The 20466-nt window shown below is 43.1% G+C and overlaps 1 protein-coding gene across 6 annotated transcripts in view; it reads left to right on the top strand.

The window, feature by feature from the left end:
• sdr42e1 (short chain dehydrogenase/reductase family 42E, member 1) overlaps positions 1-18421 on the top strand; it is a 21588-nt gene extending 3167 nt beyond the window's left edge. For 2 of the 6 annotated variants that reach the window (XM_070898234.1, XM_070898232.1), the window contains exons 2-4: positions 6985-7055; positions 8037-8143; positions 12998-18421. In XM_070898234.1, coding sequence (XP_070754335.1) covers positions 8070-8143; positions 12998-14096 — 1173 coding nt within the window. In that variant the 5' untranslated portion in view covers positions 6985-7055; positions 8037-8069 and the 3' untranslated portion in view covers positions 14097-18421. Of the gene's footprint in view, positions 1-5496; positions 5572-6984; positions 7056-8036; positions 8144-9902; positions 10214-12997 lie in introns of those variants that run through there. The other 4 variants (XM_070898233.1, XR_011596389.1, XR_011596388.1 and 1 more) reach the window with 4 other exon arrangements.
• The last annotated feature ends 2045 nt before the right edge of the window (positions 18422-20466 follow it).

Raw genomic sequence — 20466 nt, 5'->3', positions numbered from 1 at the left:
AAAACCACCTCACACAACCAAACCCCAACCACCACACCCACCACCAACACACAAACAACACCAACAAACCCACCACCACCCCAACCAACACCTCAACAATCACCCACCCTCCTCTCCCCACCATCCCCTCCCCTCCCCCCCCCTCCCCCCTCCCTCCTCCCCCCACCCTCACCCCCCCACCCACCTCTCCTCCCTCCCCCTCCCCCCACCACCTCCCTCTCCCCTCTCCCTTCCCCCAACCTCCCTCCCCTCTCCCTCCCCCCCCCTCCCCTCCCCCTCCTCCCCTCTCTCCCTCCCCTCCCTCTCCCTCCCCCCTCCCCTCCCCCTCCCCTCCCTCCCCTCTTCCTCCCCCCTCCCCCTCCCCTCCCCCTCCCCCTCTCCCTCCCCCCCTCCCCTTCCCCCTCCCCTTCCCCTCTCCCCCTCCCCTTCCCTCCTCTCCCTCTCCCCCTCCCTCCCCTCCCCCTCTACCCCTTCCCCCTCCCCTCTACCCCTTCCCCTCCCCCCTCACCCTTCCCCCTCCCCCTCTACCCCTTCCCCCCCTCCCCCTCTACCCCTTCCCCCCTCCTCCCCCTCTACCCCTTCCCCCCTCCCCTCTACCCCTTCCCCCCCTCTACCCCTTCCCCCCTCCCCCTCTCACCCTTCCCCTCCCCCTCTCCCCTTCCCCCCCTCCCCCTCTACCCCTTCCCCCCCCTCCCCCTCTACCCCTTCCCCCCCCTCCCCCTCTACCCCTTCCCCCCCTCCCCCTCTACCCCTCCCCCCCCTCCCCCTCTACCCCTCCCCCTCTACCCCTTCCCCCCCTCCCCCTCTACCCCTTCCCCCTCTCCTCCCCCCCTCCCCTCGCTGTCAGAAACACAGACACTGACAGACAGAGAATGAGAGACACACAGACAGACAGAGAGATAGAGACACTGACAGAGACACACTGAGGGGGGCATCCCAGCACGCTATTGGAGGGCTCCCGGTGCTGCAGTCAGTAAGTAGAAAATGTTTTATTTATTGATTTTCTTTAAAAAAAATTATTTCTTATTAATTTTTTTGGATTGATTTATTGGTTGATTTATTGATGTATTTATCACTTATTATTGATGATGGCTTTTTATTTGTAAAACTGAAGTGTTTAATGTTTGTAAACTTCCCTTTGAACACCCCCCCACCATTCCCTATGCCTGATTTGTAACCTACGCCTGATTTTCTAAAGTGTAGACAAGGTTTTTTCGAGCGTACAAAAATCTTCACTTACTCCATTCTAAGTTAGTTTGGAGTAAGTTTTCACTGACGAAACTTTGAAAACAGGCGTAAGTGGCCAGACACGCCCCCTTTTGGAAAAAAAATTCTGTTCCAAAGTGAAACTGTTCTAACTGACTAGAACTGGAGCAAACTAAATGACGAGAATTCCGATTTCTAAGATACTCCGTTCTACACCAGTTGCTCCTAAAAATCAGGAGCAAATCATGTGGAAACTTGGGGCCATAATGTGGAAAAATGTGAAGTTATCCACTTTGTTGGGAAAAATAGAAAAGCAGAGTATTTTTTAAACGGTGAGAGATTGGGCAATGTTGGTGTTCAGAGGAACCTGGGTGTCCTTGTATTATTGAAAACTAACATGCAGGTACAACAAGCAATTAAGAAAGCAACTGGTATGTTGGCCTTTATTACAAGGGGATTTGAGTATAAGAGTAAAGATATCTTACTGCAATTATATAGGACTGTGGCGAGACCACACCTGAAGTATTGTGTACAGTTTTGGTCTCCTTACCTCAGGAAGGATATACTTGCCATAGAGGGTGTGCAACAAAGGTTCACGAGACTGATTCCTGGGATGGGGGGATTGTCCAATAAGGAGAGATTGAGTGACTAGACCTATATTCTCTAGAGTTTAGAAGAATGAGAGGTGATCTCATTGAAACATACAAAATTATTAAGGGGCTCGACAGGGTAGATGCAGGGAGGATGTTTCCACTGGCTGGGGAGTCTAGAAACAGGGTCACAGTCTCAGATTAAGGCCATTTAGGACTGAGATGAGAAAAAATGTCTTCACTCAGGGTGGTGAATCTTTGGAATTCTCTACCCCAAAGGGCTGTGGATGCTCAGTCGGTGAATATATTCAAGACCGAGATCGATAGATGTTTGGATATTAAGGAAATCAAGGAATATGGGGATAGTACAGGAAAGTGGAGTTGAGGTAGATCATCAGCCATGATCTTATTGAATGGAGGAGCATGCTCGATGGGCCGAATGGTCTACTGCTGCTATTTTTTATGTTCTTATGTTCTCAATCAGGCAAGCCTGAGCAGGCCTCAACCCATTGATTGATACCCCAAACCGTACCCTCCTATGATCTCGTAGCTTTCCAAATGAGCATGACTTTAGATATATGGTTTGGTCTTTCCAAAAGGTTTTGATGAAGTTTTGCATGAAGCATTTGTAATTAAACTTGGAGACAGAAATGCAGAATGGAAGATGGTAACAAATTGGGAAATGAAGAGCAATTAATGGGGGGGGAGCTTTATTAAAGTACGTATATAAAATATTGAAAAAAAATATTAATTCAAATTAAGCCAGTAGAACCAGAGGACGTAAATTTAAGTATAATTAAAACCAATATTAGGAAAAGCTTCTTTACTCAGATAAATGTTTGGGATCATCTGCCAGGCAATGTAATATGATCAGAAATATTAAGAACATTCAGAGTGCAGGTGGATGCTGTAATGGAAAAATTAAGGTACTAGAGGGATGAACATCAGTGGGTTGAATGGCCTTTTCTGGCCCTTGACTTGTCTTGTGTTATTTCCATTGCTTCGCCGCCCGGTTTCTCGGCGGTATTGGCCATTTTGGGCGAGAACCGGGTCGCCGAAATTTTCCCCAGCTGAGTTCCGCCGGCGGTTTCGAAGTACCGCTGGGGAGCGGACCGCTGGCGTGCACCGTCCACAGATTGCCATGGCCCGATTTTTGGCTCAGTGGTGACCTGTAAGTAAGTTGAAAAAAAAACGCCCACGAGAATCAGCGGAGCTGAGTGGTGGGTGAGTAGTTCTGCAAAAAAAAAGGGAAGTAAATGGGTTTTTGCTAATTATTTTAAATTTCTCTTGCAGTGATTTAAGTGAAGAGTCCTGAGGATATTTTTCTGATTTTTTTTCATTTTATGTTTTTTGATAAAATATTTTTTGTGTTTTTCTCCTCCTCGGCCCAACCTGCAGCCTCGGTGTAAATTTTTAGTAATTATCGCCCTTTTTTTAAGAACCGCCCAATCGGCCCAAGATTCCATTTTTTCATCGAGAATCGAGGTGTAAGGGCTATTTTTTTCGCTAGGTGGATTTTTTTCTTTTTTCTTTTGGAATTTTTCGCCGGTGATAATTTTGGGAATCTTAGTATTTTGGGCGGCAATTCGGCGCTGGCTGATTGTTTGGAAATTCTAGCCCTAGGTGTTTCTTATTTTAGAGCTTACTGTGACATGTAACAGAGCCCTCATCTATTTTCAGTGTAATGGTGTGTGTAACTGGATTTATTGTGCTGCACTTCCATTGGTATAATGGGATCACATAGCAGCTGAATGGGCACGGAGGAGGACTGGTGTGTCATTGCAGTGAAAATTTACCAATATGTAATGATTTGCTTGGAAAATGCAGGACGTGCATTTTAAATGAGGTCTTGCGGTGGTGTCACTGCGAGTTATAGTGATCGATTGTTAATAGGTTTCTTGGAACTCAGAGTGGCTTGGACATAAGGTCTGTGTGCATCGAGATGTCTTTGCCATCTGCCTGCGGTACTAAAACAAACCCTCAAGTAATATACTTTCTGATTAATGATTTGGCAGCAGTGACCTGCGAATATTTTTTGTTGAATTTTGAGATGGGTATTTGAAAAAAACAAAATGTTAGGTTATGGAGACAAGTACTTCAGTAAATGGGAAAGCGTGTGAAGGGATGTCTATAAATGAAACATTGATATGGCTCAGGCTTCTATATGCACACTGAATGTGACAACATGCAAGCATTAAAAAGTGTTTCCTGCATATAGTTCCATAAATGGCCTTGATCTCAGTCACTTCTGCAGATACTGTGGGCTAGAAATTGGTCTTTTGGTGACTGGTATTTTTTCGTCAAGGACTAATTAGCAATCTTTTTGTGCAAGGCCCCTTGGGGAAGAGTGACCATAATATGGTAGAATTCTTTATTAAGATGGAGAGTGACACAGTTAATTCAGAAACTAGGGTCCTGAACTTAAGGTAACTTCGATGGTATGAGACGTGAATTGGCTAGAATAGACTGGCAAATGATACTTAAAGGGTTGACAATGGATAGGCAATGGCAAACATTTAAAGATCACATGGATGAACTTCAACAATTATACATCCCTGTCTGGAGTAAAAATAAAACGGGAAAGGTGGCTTAACCGTGGCTAACAAGGGAAATTAAGGATAGTGTTAAATCCAAGGAAGAGGCATATAAATTGGCCAGAAAAAGCAGCAAACCTGAGGACTGGGAGAAATTTAAAATTCAGCAGAGGAGGACAAAGGGTTTAATTAAGAGGGGGAAAATAGAGTACGAGAGGAAGTTTGCCGGGAACATGAAAACTGACTGCAAAAGCTTCTATAGATATGTGAAGAGAAAAAGATTAGTGAAGACAAACGTAGATTGTCAGTCAGATTCAGGTGAATTTATAATGGGGAGCAAAGAAATGGCAGACCAATTGAACAAATACCTTGGTTCTGTCTTCACGAAAGAAGACACAAATAACCTTCCAGAAGTACGAGGGGACCGAGGGTCTAGTGAGAAGGAGGAACTGAAGGATATCCTTATTAGGCGGCAAATTGTGTTAGGAAAATTGATGAGATTGAAGGCCAATAACTCCCCGGGGCCTGATAGTCTGCATTCCAGAGTACTTAAGGAAGTGGCCCTAGAAATAGTGGATGCATTGGTGATCATTTTCCAACAGTCTATCGACTCTGGATCAGTTCCTATGGACTGGAGGGTAGCTAATGTAACATCACTTTTTAAAAAGGGAGGGAGAGAGAAAACGGGTAAATATAGACCGGTTAGCCTGACATCCGTAGTGGGGAAAATGTTGGAATCAATTATTAAGAATGAAATAGCAGCGCATTTGGAAAGCAGTGACAGGATCGGTCCAAGTCAGCATGGATTTATGAAAGAGAAATTATGCTTGACGAATCTTCTGTAATTTTTTGTGGATGTAACTAGTAGAGTGGACAAGGGAGAACCAGTGGATGTGGTGTATTTGGACACTCAAAAGGCTTTTGACAAGGTCCCACACAAGAGATTGGTGTGCAAAATCAAAGCACATGGTACTGGGGATAATGTACTGACGTGGATAGAGAACTGGTTGGCAGGCAGGAAGCAGAGAGTCGGGATAAACGGATCCTTTTCAGAATGGCAGACAGTGACTAGTGGAGTGCCGCAGGGCTCAGTGCTGGGTCCCCAGCTCTACAATATATATTAATGATTTAGATGAAGGAATTGAGTGTAATATCTCCGTTTGCAGATGACACTAAACTGGGTGGCGGTGTGAGCTGTGAGGAGGACGCTAAGAGGCTGCAGGATGACTTGGACAGGTTAGGTGAGTGGGCAAATGCATGGCAGATGCAGTATAATGTGGATAAATGTAAGGTTATCCACTTTGGGGGCAAAAACACGAAGGCATAATATTATCTGAATGGCGGCAGATTAGGAAAAGGGGAGGTGCAACGAGATCTGGGTGTCATGGTTCATCAGTCATTGAAAGTTGGCAAGCAGGTACAGCAGGTGGTGAAAAAGGCAAATGGTATGTTGGCCTTCATAGCTAGGGGATTTGAGTATAGGAGCAGGGAGACCTTACTGCAGTTGTACAGGGCCTTGGTGAGGGTTCACCTGGAACATTGTGTTCAGTTTTGGTCTCCTAAACTGAGGAAGGATATTCTTGCTATTGAGGGAGTGCAGCGAAGGTTCACCAGACTGATTCCTGGGATGGCTGGACTGGTATATGAGGAGAGACTGGATCACTGGGCCTTTATACACTAGAGTTTAGAAAGATGAGAGGGGACCTCATAGAAACATATAAGATTTTGACGGGACTGGACAGGTTAGATGCGGGAAGAATGTTCCTGATGTTGGGGAAGTCCAGAGCCAGGGGACACAGCCGTAGGATAAGGGGTAGGCCATTTAGGACTGAGCTGAGGAGAAACTTCTTCACTCAGAGAGTTGTTAACCTGTGGAATTCCCTGCCGCAGAGAGTTGTTGATGCCAGTTCATTGGATATATTCAAGAGGGAGTTAGATATGGCCCTTACGGCTAAGGGGATCAAGGGGTATGGAGAGAAAGCAGGAAAGGGGTACTGAGGTAAATGATCAGCCATGATCTTATTGAATGGTGGTGCAGGCTCAAAGGGCCGAATGGCCTACTCCTGCACCTATTTTTCTATGTTTTTGCTAAAAGTACCATTAAAATACTGCTTTTTTAAAAAGACCTAAAATTGGCAAAAAAAATGCACTCGACGGTAAAATTCGGCATTGCACGAGGATTCACAGTGGAAACCGCAGTCCTCGCCAACTTTAGTCCGAGGCCGATTGCCGCTAAAAAGACAGGCCCCGGGGAGGGGGGAAAACACAACAAAAAATAAAAAATCATAAAACATTCACAAGACACTTAGCTAGCGAATCGCTGAAAAAGAATTTTAAAATAAAAACTTTAACTTACCGTTTTTGCAGGTCTTCATATTTATCGCTGTTTCTGGGGCTGCAATGCATGCTTTTCTCGGACGGTTTTTTTCATCCAGAATATGGGTGCACCGAACGGTTTAAAGCGATATCGCGTTTTTTCGTTGGCCAATTTAGATGAACACCTTTGTCCGTCAAAAAAAGCGAAATATCACCAACAAAACAGGCGCAAGGCTGGTCAATTTCTAGCCCTGTGTGTGAAAATACTAATCGTTTTTTCTACTGTCAGAAATCATACACATGATCTCCACCACCCATGTTTATTCTGTTTTGGACAGATCTCCCGTGGCATTGCTCACAGTTAGTCAGAGGACACGCTTTAAGTTTGAAATCTGAAGTGTGACTGGAAGTAAGTATAATGGTTACAGTGTGTACTATACACAATATTTTTAATATGTTAGCAAATGGCTACTTAATGTTTGTCTTTTGGAACATTGCTTTTTTAATCATATGTGCAAACTGATTTACAAAAATAATTCTAAGCAGATTAATGTTTACTGAATCTCAATCTATGCTTCTATGCCTTTGAAGGAATGTTTTTACTGCTCCTGTTATAAAAAGAAACAGTTGCAAATCAGTTGGATTTTTAGTTTGCATTTTACTTGCATTCACAATTGATAGACTATCAGCTTTAACATAATCATAGGCAGTCCCTCGAAATCGAGGAAGACTTGCTTCCACTTTAAAAGTGAGTTCTCAGGTGGCTGTACAGTCCAATACGGGAATTACAGTCTCTGTCACAGGTGGGACAGACAGTTGTTGAAGAAAAGAGTGGGTGGGGAGTCTGGTTTGCTGCACACTCCTTCCGCTGCCTGCGCTTGTTTTCTGCATGCTGTCGGCGACGAGGCTCTAGGTGCTCAGCGCCCTCCCGGATGCTCTTCCTCGACTTAGAGCAGTCTTTGGCCAGGGACCAGCCACACCAACGTCAGTGTTCTTGATCAGGCCAACATCTACAGCATCGAAGCACTGACCACACTCAACCAGCTTCCTTGGGCGGGCCACATTGTCCGCATGTCTGACACAAGACTCCCAAAGCAAGCACTCTACTCGGAACTCCTACACGGCAAGCGATCCCCAGGTGGGCAGAGGAAACATTTCAAGGATACCCTCAAAGCCTCCTTGATAAAGTGCAACATCCCCACCAACACCTGGGAGTCCCTGGCCAGCTTTAACACCACCACTTCCATAGGGTTACATTTTTTGGATTGGCTTATATGGATCTAACAGCCAAATTTTGGATAAATTGCTTTGTTCATTAGTATAACGGTACTATTAGACATTGTGAAGTGGTTTTATCTTCAGTGCAGTCATTACATTTTATTTTCAACAGCTCACCACACTTTCGTTCATTTAGTCTAAAGGAATGGAACCCTCAACAAGAATCTCAGCAACAGAAACTATCCTGATTACTGGTGGGGGAGGTTATCTAGGATATAGGTAAGAGCAATCATTATGTAGTATGAATTAAATAGTAAATACACACAGGACCAATGTCTTAAAATTCTATTCGAAAGTGGGGCAGTTAATAACTTCATTTTTCAGTGGTATTTCTCTGTGGGGAATTGCCTTTAAATTATGGAAAATAATAAACCCAATTCAAAATTGCAGTTGTATGCCATTTTGCTTCTGAAGTTTCTGTTCCATCTGAATCTATTAGCATTAATGAACCAAAACTGGACAACCTGAAGTGACTGTATCCCATTAACAGGAGTAGAGTGGTAAAGCAACATGAAATGGATTGTGATTCACTAGAAGACTGCGCTTTGCTCTTTCATGTAAGATAAACCAGTTTGCCAGTTTTAGAGATTTATCAGTTCGCCTTCTGGAAGATGGGAGAAACGCACCCGGTGGCACTTGCCAGGATGCAGAATCCAGTACACACAAGTATTATTGTTAAGACCCCTGGATCATGGTGCAGTGTAACTAGATATTGGATTCTAAAGGTACTCTCCAGGTTATAGTGGATGCAAAGTCTGCTGACTGGAGTGACTGGTAACACTGAATCATTGAAACATTTAACAGACCTATAAATTGCTTAACACACACCATTAGATAATATAAAGTCATCAATGCAACGATGTGCAGATATAAAAAGAGCAAAGGAATGCACAAAAAGTGAGGTGAAAATGCACAAACAAAAACTCTGTGGCTGATGTATCTTCATTCTCGTTGTTGCGCCCCTCCCCCCCACAGCCCCCCACACACACACACTTTTGCAACCTCGCTCGAATTTCTCACAGTCTTCAGTTCTGATGAAGAGTATATTGCCGAAGAAGTCATAACCTGTCTCTCTTTACAGATGCTAACTGAACTGTTGTGTCTTTCCAGCATTTTCTATAGCTGAAAATATATATTCTCTGTAAAACGCAATACAGTATTTGTCGTAAAACATTCTTTTCTTGTTGCAGTTAATTTTGCTATAAGCCTGTCCAGACTCCTAATCATAGTTGGTTGAGATTTGCAAGTATGCTGTTGCTTTATAACAACCATTTAGAGATCATTTCTGTTGATACCTCACTGTTTCCTTACACTTAAAATGGATATCTGGTGATGATCGTCCAGTCAGAAAAAGGCAACTGTTTATATATTAAAAAAACACAGCCTTTGCTTCAGTGGCAGATGCAAATGTCTTACTCAATGCATCAATCGTAATAAAGCAGAATCATTTTCTTATGCTTCATTCATACACCTCAATTTGATCAAATTTGCATTTCTTGGATTCAGTATAGAGGCCGGAGTGCTGGATCAACAATAAATCTAGTGTTCAGCAATAATAAAGACCAGATGGAAACATTGAAACACCATGTGCTATATCTGTTTTATTGGTAAAAATACATGCATGTCATGTAGATGCAAACACTTCTGCATATTTCATTAATTAACCTCTTGAGTTCACCCAACAATCTTATCAAAGATCTTGGCAAAATTCTCTCCGATATTTGACTTGTCTTCTTGTCGGTAATCTGGAGTTGCACGGTTAAACACAGCGATGGTATCAGTGCGGGTAAAGATTGCACCGTGCAGCTAGTAAACAGTCCTCCTGGTGCACTTGCAATGGTAGCACACAAGTCAGAAATAAAGGACGTACCATCTGTTTTGTACTCATTAGCTTAAGTTTTACCTCACCATCTGTGAGTTCTTGTATTGTGATTAACTCCTTTCTGTTTTTCTTTATTAACTTTTTTATTTCTTCCAGATTTCAGGCCCATTTTGTTGCCACATTGCACAATCTGTTTCTACTTTTATCACTACAGTTATGGCTCGCATTGATGATTTTATGAATGGATTAATTCATGTTCGAGTAATTGAATGCGAGAGTGAATGCAGGAGGAGTTGTCCAATAAGTATGAGCCATACAGATGAGGAAGGTCCTAGGTTCAATTCCAGTTCTAATCTCATTAAGGATGGTGGTAGAGTTCTATAATTGTCTTTCGGATCCTTGGATTAGAGAAGGGAAAGTCATCCAGGGACCCACTTCTGTTTACTATCCAGCGGCCCCTATTGAAGGTATATGTATATGGATATTGGATGAGCATAAGTTCAAACTTGGCTAAAACCGCCTATTTCCACCTCCGTAACATTGCTCACCTCCGCCCCTGCCTCAGCTCATCTTCTGCTGAAACTCTCATCCATGCCTTTGTTACCTCTAGACTCGACTACTCCAACACACTTCTGGCTGGCCTCCCACATTCTACCCTACGTAAACTTGAGGTCATCCAAAACTTGGCAGCCCATGTCCTAACTTGCACCAAGTACCGCTCATCCATCACTCCTGTGCTCGCTGACTTACATTGGCTTCCGGTTACGCGACGCCTCAGTTTCAAATTTCTCATCCTTGTTTACAAATCCCTCCGTGGCCTCACCCCTTTCTATCTCTGTAATCTCCTTCAGCCTCACGACCCTAAGATGCATGCACTCCTCAAATTCTGCCCTCTTGAGCATCCCTGATTATAACTGCTCAACCATTGGTGGCTGTGCCTTCAGCTGCCTAGGCCCCAAGCTCTAGAACTCCCTCCCTAAACCTCTCTACCTCTCTTTCCTCCTTTTAAGATGCTCCTTAAAACCTACCTCTCCTGCTGTCATTTCTTCTTGTGTGGCTCGGTGTCAGATTTATTTGTTTTGTCTTAAAACACTCCTGTGAAGCATCTTGGGATGTTTCACTATGTTAAAGGCGCTATATAAATACAAATTGTTGTTGTGATGTATCCCTTTGGTCAAAAAGCCTGGTACATGAAGAATGGCCACCTAGGTGGAGTATTGGAGAGAGCCTAAATTTGTGAAACTGAACCTTAGCAAGAAGTCAGAACTTTCAGGAAAGAGATGTAAAAAATTGGCAAGAATTTGTTTTGCTTTTGAAATTATCACTGCATGAAAGGATATTGGAAGCAGATTCAATAGTAACTCGCAAAAGGAATTGGATATATAATTGAAAAGGAGAAATTTACAGGGCTATGGGGAAAGAGCAGGGGAGTGGGACTAATTGGATAGCTGTAGGAACAAAATGTGATTTTACACTTTAATTTGGGGAATTGCCTTTTTATCTCCACATGGTTTAATTTTATTTTCTAACTTAATGGGCTCTTTTTCCTAAAGAAACTTCACCACAAACCATGGCTTTATAAAGAAAACAATCATTTATTATTAATACACCAATAAATTGACATTAGAATTTGGACAACATCTTGGGTATATGCTCAAATTAGAATTACCTTAACAATAATACAACACCTTCTGAATTCCCAAAATGCAAACCCTTTTGGAAATCAAATGTCTACCTTAGAATAACCCCATGATGAAAGTTATATGCTTGTGGTTGGCTCAAGCTTGTTGGGCAGATTCCCAGTATTTTGATGGATACTGTTGTAGTGTACCGTGGCTTTTTTTTGTAGCCAGATTATCTCCTTCACAGGCAATCTGTAAGCCTGCATAGGCATGGAGCTGTGAGGTAGTGAATAGTCAGGAAGATACCAGGTGAGGTGGCGCCGCCAGGAAGGGATAAACTGTGCTGGATCTGTGTCTCTCTTTACTTTGAATTCTGCCTAGTTTTAACATAGGCCCGGAATTTGCGGTCAGCGGTGGAGTAAAGGCGTTCGCCGCTGGCCCCAAAGAAAGCTGCCCACAAAGATCTTGTGATCTCTGTGGCAAGAAGTTTGCTTTTTTCGATGTGCAGTTGAAGTCAGTGTAGTGTAGTGGGGAATCCCATAGAACCTCTGCTGTGAGGTCAACAAGTTGCCAAATAGTTGATCCATAAATTTCCATAGGAGTGGAAAGAAAGTACTTGTCTCACACTGTTTACATCTTCAGGACATTCCGAAGCGTTTCACATTCAATGAATTACTTTTGAAGTGCAGTCACTTGCTATGGGGGTAAACAGGACAGCCAATGTGCGTACAATGACGTCTCACAAAAAGCAAATTAGATAATTGACCAGTTAACCTGTGTTGCTTGAGTATGAATCTTGACCAGCCCACTGGAAAAGCGCTCATACTCTCTTTTAAATAGGGTCGTGGGATTACAAAACTCTAGCCTGCCACTCCGGTGCAGTATTGAGGGGGTGCTGCATTGTCGGAGGTGTCGTCTTTCAGATGAGACATTAAACCGAGGCCCCTTCTGTCCTCTCAGATGGACGTAAAAGATCCCATGGTACTATTTCGAAGAGGAGCAGAGGAGTGATTCCCGGTGTCCTGGCCAATATTTATCCCTCAATCAACATAACAGAAACAGATTATCCGGTCATTACCACATTGCTGTTTGTGGGAACTTGCTGTGCGCAAATTGGCTGCCATGTTTTCTACATTACAATAGTGATTACACTTCAAAAAGTACTTAATTGGCTGTAAAGTGCTTTGGGGCATCTGGTGGTCGTGAAAGGCACTATATAAATGCAAATATTTATTTTATGTCCACCTGAACAGTCTCATTCAAAAGCTGGCACCTCTAACAATGCAGCACTTTCTCCGTACTGCACTGAAGCATCAGCTTAGATTAATGCTTATTTCTTGAAGTGTGGCCTGAACCCACAGTTTTCTGACTCAAGTGATAGTACTACCAATTGAACCAAGTTGACTTTTGTAATTATAGGAATTTGTAAAATGCATGCACAAAAATACTGAAATGTACACCAGCTTGAGGTAAATTTGTCCCTGTTTTTAAATCCGATTTATACTAGCAAATAATAGCCTGTGCATGTTCTGTACAATAATTGTATGTAATTATACAAAATTATAATTGTATGTAATGATCTGTTTGAAGGAAATAGTTTTATACTGCCAATTATCTTTTCTGTTTCAGATTGGGCTGCACCCTGCACAAAAGAGGCATAAAAGTGATCCTCTTTGACATCCACAAACCATTACAGCAAGTGCCTGATGCAGTAGTCTTTATAAAGGGAGATATCTGCAACTACCTGGAGGTGGAGGGTGCGTTCAGGAATGTAGATTGTGTTTTCCATTTAGCTTCATATGGCATGTCTGGAAGGGAACAGTTAAATAAAAAGCTCATAGACGACATCAATGTGAAAGGGACAGAGCACGTGATCCAGGCCTGCCTGAAGAATGGGATACCAAGACTACTTTACACAAGTACGTACAATGTTGTGTTTGGGGGCCAAGTCATTAAAAATGGGAATGAATCGCTCCCATATCTTCCGCTGCATCTTCATCCAGATCACTATTCGAGGACCAAATCTTTAGCAGAGATGGAGGTGCTACATGCAAATGGTACAAAGCTAAAGAAAGGCACTGGTGTTTTACAGACCTGCGCCCTACGGCCGGCAGGCATCTATGGACCTGGCGAGCAGAGGCACCTTCCAAGAATAGTGAATTATATCGAGAATGGGCTCTTCAAGTTTGTGTATGGGGCAGCAGATAGTCTGGTAGAGTTTGTCCATGTTGACAACCTTGTTTCTGCACACATACTGGCATCAGAAGCTTTAACAGGAGGAAAAAATTACATAGCTGCTGGCCAGGCTTATTTTATCTCTGATGGCAAGCCAGTGAACAACTTTGAATTTTTCAGACCATTAGTGGAAGGCCTGGGCTACAAGTACCCCACAATTCGGCTGCCACTCACACTGATTTATTTCTTTGCCTTTCTCACCGAAATCGTTCATTTTTTTGTCGGCCGCATTTATAATTTTCAACCATTTCTGACTCGCACTGAAGTCTATAAAACGGGGGTCACTCATTACTTCAGCCTACAGAAGGCTAGAAAAGAACTCGGGTACAACCCGCAGGAACATAGCCTGAGTGAAATAGTGGAGTGGTTCAAAGCTCGTGGTCATGGGCGGAAGCTGACCACATACAGTGTTAAACGCTTTTTGTGGGACGTGATTTTTTTAATGTTGCTGTCTGCCGTTATCATGTCTTGGCTTCCGGTAGTTTCAGCATAATATTCTATATAGTTTGTGTTCTAATGGACATTCCTAGTAGCCTCGACTCTAATTGGGATAGTTTGGACATTGAATCTACAACATGAATTTCTCTGTTGCCACATTTAAATAAATTAACCCGACTGCATAGCACATGACAGACCAAGTTGCAAATGTCGGGTTCAGCTTGCAAGTTGTTTAAATATGCCATACTGTTCGGAAGGCCTGTATAGTGCTTTGTTTATATGGTAGACAAGTAATTTTAATGTATTAAGTTTTAAAACATGTTTTTGAATGAGGAAAATTTAAAGAAATGGAGGGCTTTCTCCACATAGACATTACATCATCTTCAGTGCTGTCTGGCCCTCTGCCGCCCAGCCATGTTTCACATGCCTATGATGGGATGTGAGCTGTAAGCTCGGCACTGGGCAGCGCCATCAGGAGAGGTGGTGGGAGATCTGAGGTGTGATGTGGGGTGGGGATGAGGGACACTGGGGCCCTGCTCCATTTTAGCTTCTCAAGGGGTCGTGAAAGAAGTCAGAGTGGCTGCCACCATTGCCACGTGCCCGACAGTGGCTCTGCTTCAGTTACTTTTGCTTCCACAGATTGGGTTGCTGGTCGCCGCCGGGATCAGCTCTGAGTTGGCCGAAGGGACTCCAGGGCCGGTGTTGAACCGGCCGAAGGGACTCCGGGGATGGCGTTGGACTGGACGAAGGGACTCCGGGGATGGCGTTGGACTGGACGAAGGGACTCCAGGGATGGCGTTGGACTGGACGAAGGGACTCCGGGGATGGCGTTGGATTGGCCGAAGGGACTCCGGGGATGGCGTTGGACTGGACGAAGGGACTCCGGGGATGGCGTTGGACTGGCCGAAGGGACTCCGGGATCGGCGTTGGATTGGCCGAAGGGACTCCGGGGATGGCGTTGGACTGGCCGAAGGGACTCCGGGATCGGCGTTGGATTGGCCGAAGGGACTCCCGGGATGGCGTTGGATTGGCCGAAGGGACTCCGGGATCGGCGTTGGACTAGCCTGAGGAAGAGAGTGTTCGAAGACCAGGACCTCAAATCTGGCATCAAGCTTATGGTCTACAGGGCAGTAGTGATACGCGCCCTCCTATATGGCTCAGAGACGTGAATCATATACAGCAGACATCTCAAAGCGCTGGAGAAGTACCATCCGCAAGATCCTGCAAATGCACTGGATTCCGAGGGACTACCTATGATGATGATTCCACATACCACTGATGAAAACCAACTCAATCTCTCTATCTCCTTCAATAATCCAAAGGCTGTTCCTACATTCTTCAACTGCCTGTCCAATACTAAGATCCAGATGAGCCAAAATTTGCTCCAATTTTAATGTTTATACCCCCGCCTCCTCTCGACCCCCCCCCTCTTTGCTCAAAGACATCAAATGCCATTTTAACCCTGCCTGTCCGGCAGAAACTGTACAGACAGGCAGATAAAATTACTTGTGGGCATCATCCATTGAGGTCCTATTATCTTCTTGCAGGGATGGGAGGGGCAACCACTGGAAGCCGGAAGGGTTCTTCTTTAAGTATGCAGATTGGGCTTCAGTTATGTCATTGGCACGGATAGTAGTTTTAACCCAAGGCCTGCGCAGGCAAGCTGTCGTGGCTTCCCCACCAGAGTAACCTAGTGGGAAGAGGAGCCCGGGTCAGAAGAGGCATAAAAGGAAATGGCTTTAGTTAGTGATGGCATGCTTCAAAAACGTAGAGAGAAAGAGAAGCTATGGCGATGAGGTAGTAATTGGAGGTTGAGGTAAGACTTTTATTTTAGAAGTGGGAGAGTCTGGTGGTTTTGTGAGGAAGTTGTTGAGGAATTTGAGCAATTAATGTCTTGGACTGAGGAAGGGTAGTTGACTGGTCAAGAAGTAGGATGCGAAGGTGTCAACGAAGCATGAGGTCGATCCTGTGGAAAAATTTAATCAGACGAGGGCTGGGGTCGGGCTAGAGGAAAAGCTGTAGCGTGGTACACCTCCGAAACCAGGTTAGAATTGGTCAGGAAAGCTGGAGGGGTTGGAGTGGACTGAGGCAGCTGAGCAGATTGCCTTGATTTTGCAACAAAGGGGGTAGTTTATAATGGGGAAGATTGGAATTGCCCTTGCCCTCCCAGAATGTGTGTTGTGGGTTTGACCTCAGTGAAGGAGCAGCAATTGGTTTGAATTACTTTGCGTTTTGCCTGTCAAGTTATGATGGCATGCTTCTCTTCCAGTTAAAGCTTCTGATGCCAGCGGGACCTGGGGTACTTGTGCATGAAACACAAAAGATTAGTATGGTGGTACAGCAAGTGATCAGGAAGGCCAATGGAATCTTGGCCTTTATTGCAAAGGGGATGGAATATAAAAGCAGGGAAGTCTTGCTAGTTATACAGGGTATTGGTGAGGCCATACCTGAAATACTGCGTGCAGTTTTGGTTTCCATATTTACGAAAGGATATACTTGCATTGGAGGCAGTTCAGAGAAGGTTCACAAGGTTGATTCCAAAGATGAAGGGGTTGACTTATGAGGAAAGGTCAAGTAGGTTGGGCCTCTACTCATTGGAATTCAGAAGAATGAGAGGTGATCTTATTGAAACGTAGAAGATTATGAGGGGGATTGACAAGGTGGATGCAGTGAGGATGTTTCCACTGATAGGGGAGTCTAGAACTAGAGGGCATAATCTTAGAATAAGGGGCCGCCCACTTAAAACTGAGATGAGGAGAAATTTCTTCTCTCAGAGGGTTGTAAATCTGTGGAATTCGTTGCCTCAGAGAGCTGTGGAAGCTGGGACATTGAATACATTTTAAGACAGAAATAGACAGTTTCTTAAACGGTGCAGACAAGGAAGTGGACCTGAGTCCATGATCGGATCAGCCATGATCGTATTACATGGCAGAGCAGGCTCAACGGGCCGTATGGTCCTCTCCTGTTCCTATTTCTTATGTTCTTATGAACAGGTTTATATGTATTAATATAAAAATGAAGAAAAGTTAAAGATGAACTGAAGGAAATTAATCAAATATTTTTCTAAAACACAAACTACAGGAGCACTGTAAAATAAAGTGATAATGCAAGGGTGTTGGAGTTAGTTTAATAAATGGGTAATAATTAAGATTAACTTAAATATCAAGGTTATTTGTATTCTAGTTCATTCGTGGAGATATTCATAACATGAAGCACTGTACCCTTCACATTGAGATGTGTGTGAAACGGTTTAAGTGGTTTGAAGGTTAAGTTCAAGTTAAATTAATGCTCTTGCGTGTATCTATAATTCTCTAAAACAGAATGACAATTTATGTCACCATAGTGACCATTTAATATGATAAATGAGATAACACTTCCATATATCACTTCAGCATAATTCAGTGCTTCTGATAATGAATTACTATTTGAAGTGCAGTGTTTGTTATGTAGGCAAAAATGGCAGCCAGTTAATTCTGTTTTGGTGGAATTGGTTGGAGGAAGCATGCCAGTCAGGGTAAACCAGAATGACTCCATGCTCTTCTTTGAATGGCGGCACAAGATCCTTAACTAAGAACAGGAAAACGGGATCTGTGGCAGTTCCAGCACTGACCCAGAACTGCACTGAAGTGTCAGCCTAGATTAAGAGCTCAATGTCTGTTATGGAGCTTGAAATCAATTTTCTGACTGAGAGATGAGAATGTGACTGAAGCAAGCTGACATATTGCTGAAAGCAAAGGATTGGTTAGCCTGTAACGAGTAACTCCTTCTCCCTCAATCTTCCTCAAACTCTGATACACAAATTTAAATGTATACATAATCACATATTAACGTGATTTAAAACTCTTGAAGTGTGTTCAGCCAGTCAAACAAGTGAAAGATATGCTGAAGCTATTAAAATGTATTTAATATAACAAAGATTAAATTACCAACGTGAAAGGAAATGTTAGAAATTGGATAATTCTTTAGCTTTTTCTCAAATATTGTAAATCATGTAACCATTCTGATGAAAAGCACCTGTCATTTTTAGATTCTTATTTTAAATTCCAAGCAATATCTTGCAATCATTTTTTTGTTAACTAGAGATGTTGGATTTGAGATAGTGTCCTAATCAGTGTATACAGTATGTGCACCAGTGGATCGAAATAGCAAAGTAAACTTAAATGTGACCATTTAAAGATTTGCTTCTTTGATGTACAGAGATTTAATATAGCATCTGTGCAGATGCATGGTGTGATTTTTTTTTATATACAATTGACAAAAGTGTAACTACTTTTCCTTTGTTTAGCAAGTAGTTATTCTGGATATGTGTGCATTATTTTGTAAAGATATTTGTACAAATTCTTTACTTTTATTACTAATAAATTTATCTTGTGAACATGATCTATTGTGTTATAAAGTTAACATGTATGTACATTTTAAAGACATTTGTTTAAGCAGGAAGTTCAAGCTAATATTTTAAGTGTTTTGTAGATGACACTTTAATCACAGAATTTGAGATTAAAAAGTAAATGAAATTGATCAGTCTCAAGGGTTCTGATCAGCTGCTTTGACTAAATTGAAACTTCCTTCTTTTAAATGTATATTCCTTCTCTTTTACAAACCCCCAATATTTAATCTACAATAACTCAAAAGTAATCATAACACAACAAAGTAATCGCCATTATTTCAGATGCTGAAAAGTAAAATTTGTTCATTGTTAAAATACTATTTCTACAGTTTGCATTTGGTTATACTCATCAATATCCCAAGCCACTTCCCAAGCGCAAGGAAAAAAAGTGAATGTTGAGTCAATTTGGTCAGATGCGAGTTGGCCATTTAGCTCATAATCTGTGTTCTTCTAACAAAAAAACGCTCAAATTTTCAAATCCTTGTTCATACAACATACCAGGGACCATCCTAGTGAATCTGCATTGTCTCCTCTCTAAAACCTCAATATCCTTTGTGTTGAGCCCAATACTGCACACACAACTCTAATTGAGGTTTAATTCAGATTTTATAAAGCCTCATCATTACTTCTTGGCTTTCATATTCATCTGCATTTTGCCCAGTTTTCAGGCAAGAAATCGACATTCCACTTAGGGACATCCCACTTGAAATTGCTATCAGCATTGCTAGGGCCCCAGAATAAGGCTTCCCTTCCCTTCGTGCCTTCCCTTCACAAAGGTTTGAAGCATCAGTACAGTTAAATATATCTGGAATGCACCAGCAATGAGAAGGAAGCACCTGATGAGCGCTTAGCTGCCATACATTACTGCCTGTATTTATATTTCTGGTGTGTACCCTTCATCAGCTGTTGACTGACCTGTGTATTTCCAGAATTTTCTGTTTTATTTCAGATTTCATTCCATTCCACCTAAACGTGAAAAACTGGACAAGAATGGAAAACAACACCAGTAAACTTGTATTAAAACAGAAATATGCTGGAAATACACAGCAAGCCAGGATGGTGCGTGACTTGGAGGGAACGTGGAGGTGGTGGTGTTCCCATGCATTTGCTTTCCTTGTCCTTCGAGGTGGTAGGGGCCATGGGTTTGGGAGGTGCTGCTGAAGAAGCCTTGGCGAGTTGCTGCAGTGCATTTTGTAGATGGTACACACTGCAGGCACGTTACGTCGGTGTTGGAGGAAGTGGATGTTTAAGGTGGTGGATGATGTGTCAATTAAGTGGGCTGCTTTGTCGTGGCTGGTATCGAGCTTCATGAGAGCTGCACTCATCCAGGCAAGTAGAGAGTATTCTATCACACTCCGGACTTGTGCCTTGTAGATGGTGGAAAGGCTTTGGGGAGTCAGAAGGTGAGACACTCACTGCAGAATACCCAGCCTCTGGTCTGCTCTTTTTGCCATTGTTTTTATGTGGCTGGTCAGTTAAGTTTCAGGTCAATGGTGACCCACAGAATATTGATGGTGAGGGATTCGGCGATAGTAATGCCGTTGAATATCAAGGGGTAGTGGTTAGACTCTCGCTTGTTGGAGATAGTCATTGCCTAGCACTTATGTGGCACGAATGTTACTTGCCACTAATCAGCCCAAGCCTGAATGTTGTCCAGGTCTTGCTGTATGCAGGCATGGACTGCTCCATTACCTGAGGAGTTGCAAATGGAACTGAACATTGCAGTCATTAGCGAACATGCCCACTTCTGACCTTATGATGAAAGGAAGGTCATTGATGAAGCAACTGAAGATGGTTGGGCCTAGGACTTTACCCTGAGGAACTTATGCAGCGATGTCCTGGGGCTGTGATGATTGACCTCCAACCACCACAACCATCTTCCTTTGTGCTAGATATGACGAGCCAGTGGAGAGTTTTCTCCAATTCCCAATGACTTCAGTTTTATTAGGGCTCCTTGATGTCACACTCGATCAAATGCTGCCTTGATGTCAAGGACAGTCACTCTCACCTCACCTCTGGAAATCAGCTCTTTTGTCCA

This window comes from Pristiophorus japonicus, chromosome 13, assembly GCF_044704955.1.
Source record: "Pristiophorus japonicus isolate sPriJap1 chromosome 13, sPriJap1.hap1, whole genome shotgun sequence".
Lineage (NCBI taxonomy): Eukaryota > Metazoa > Chordata > Chondrichthyes > Pristiophoridae > Pristiophorus > Pristiophorus japonicus.
Note: the sequence above shows the minus strand (reverse complement) of the source record. Positions and strands in the feature narration are given on the sequence as shown.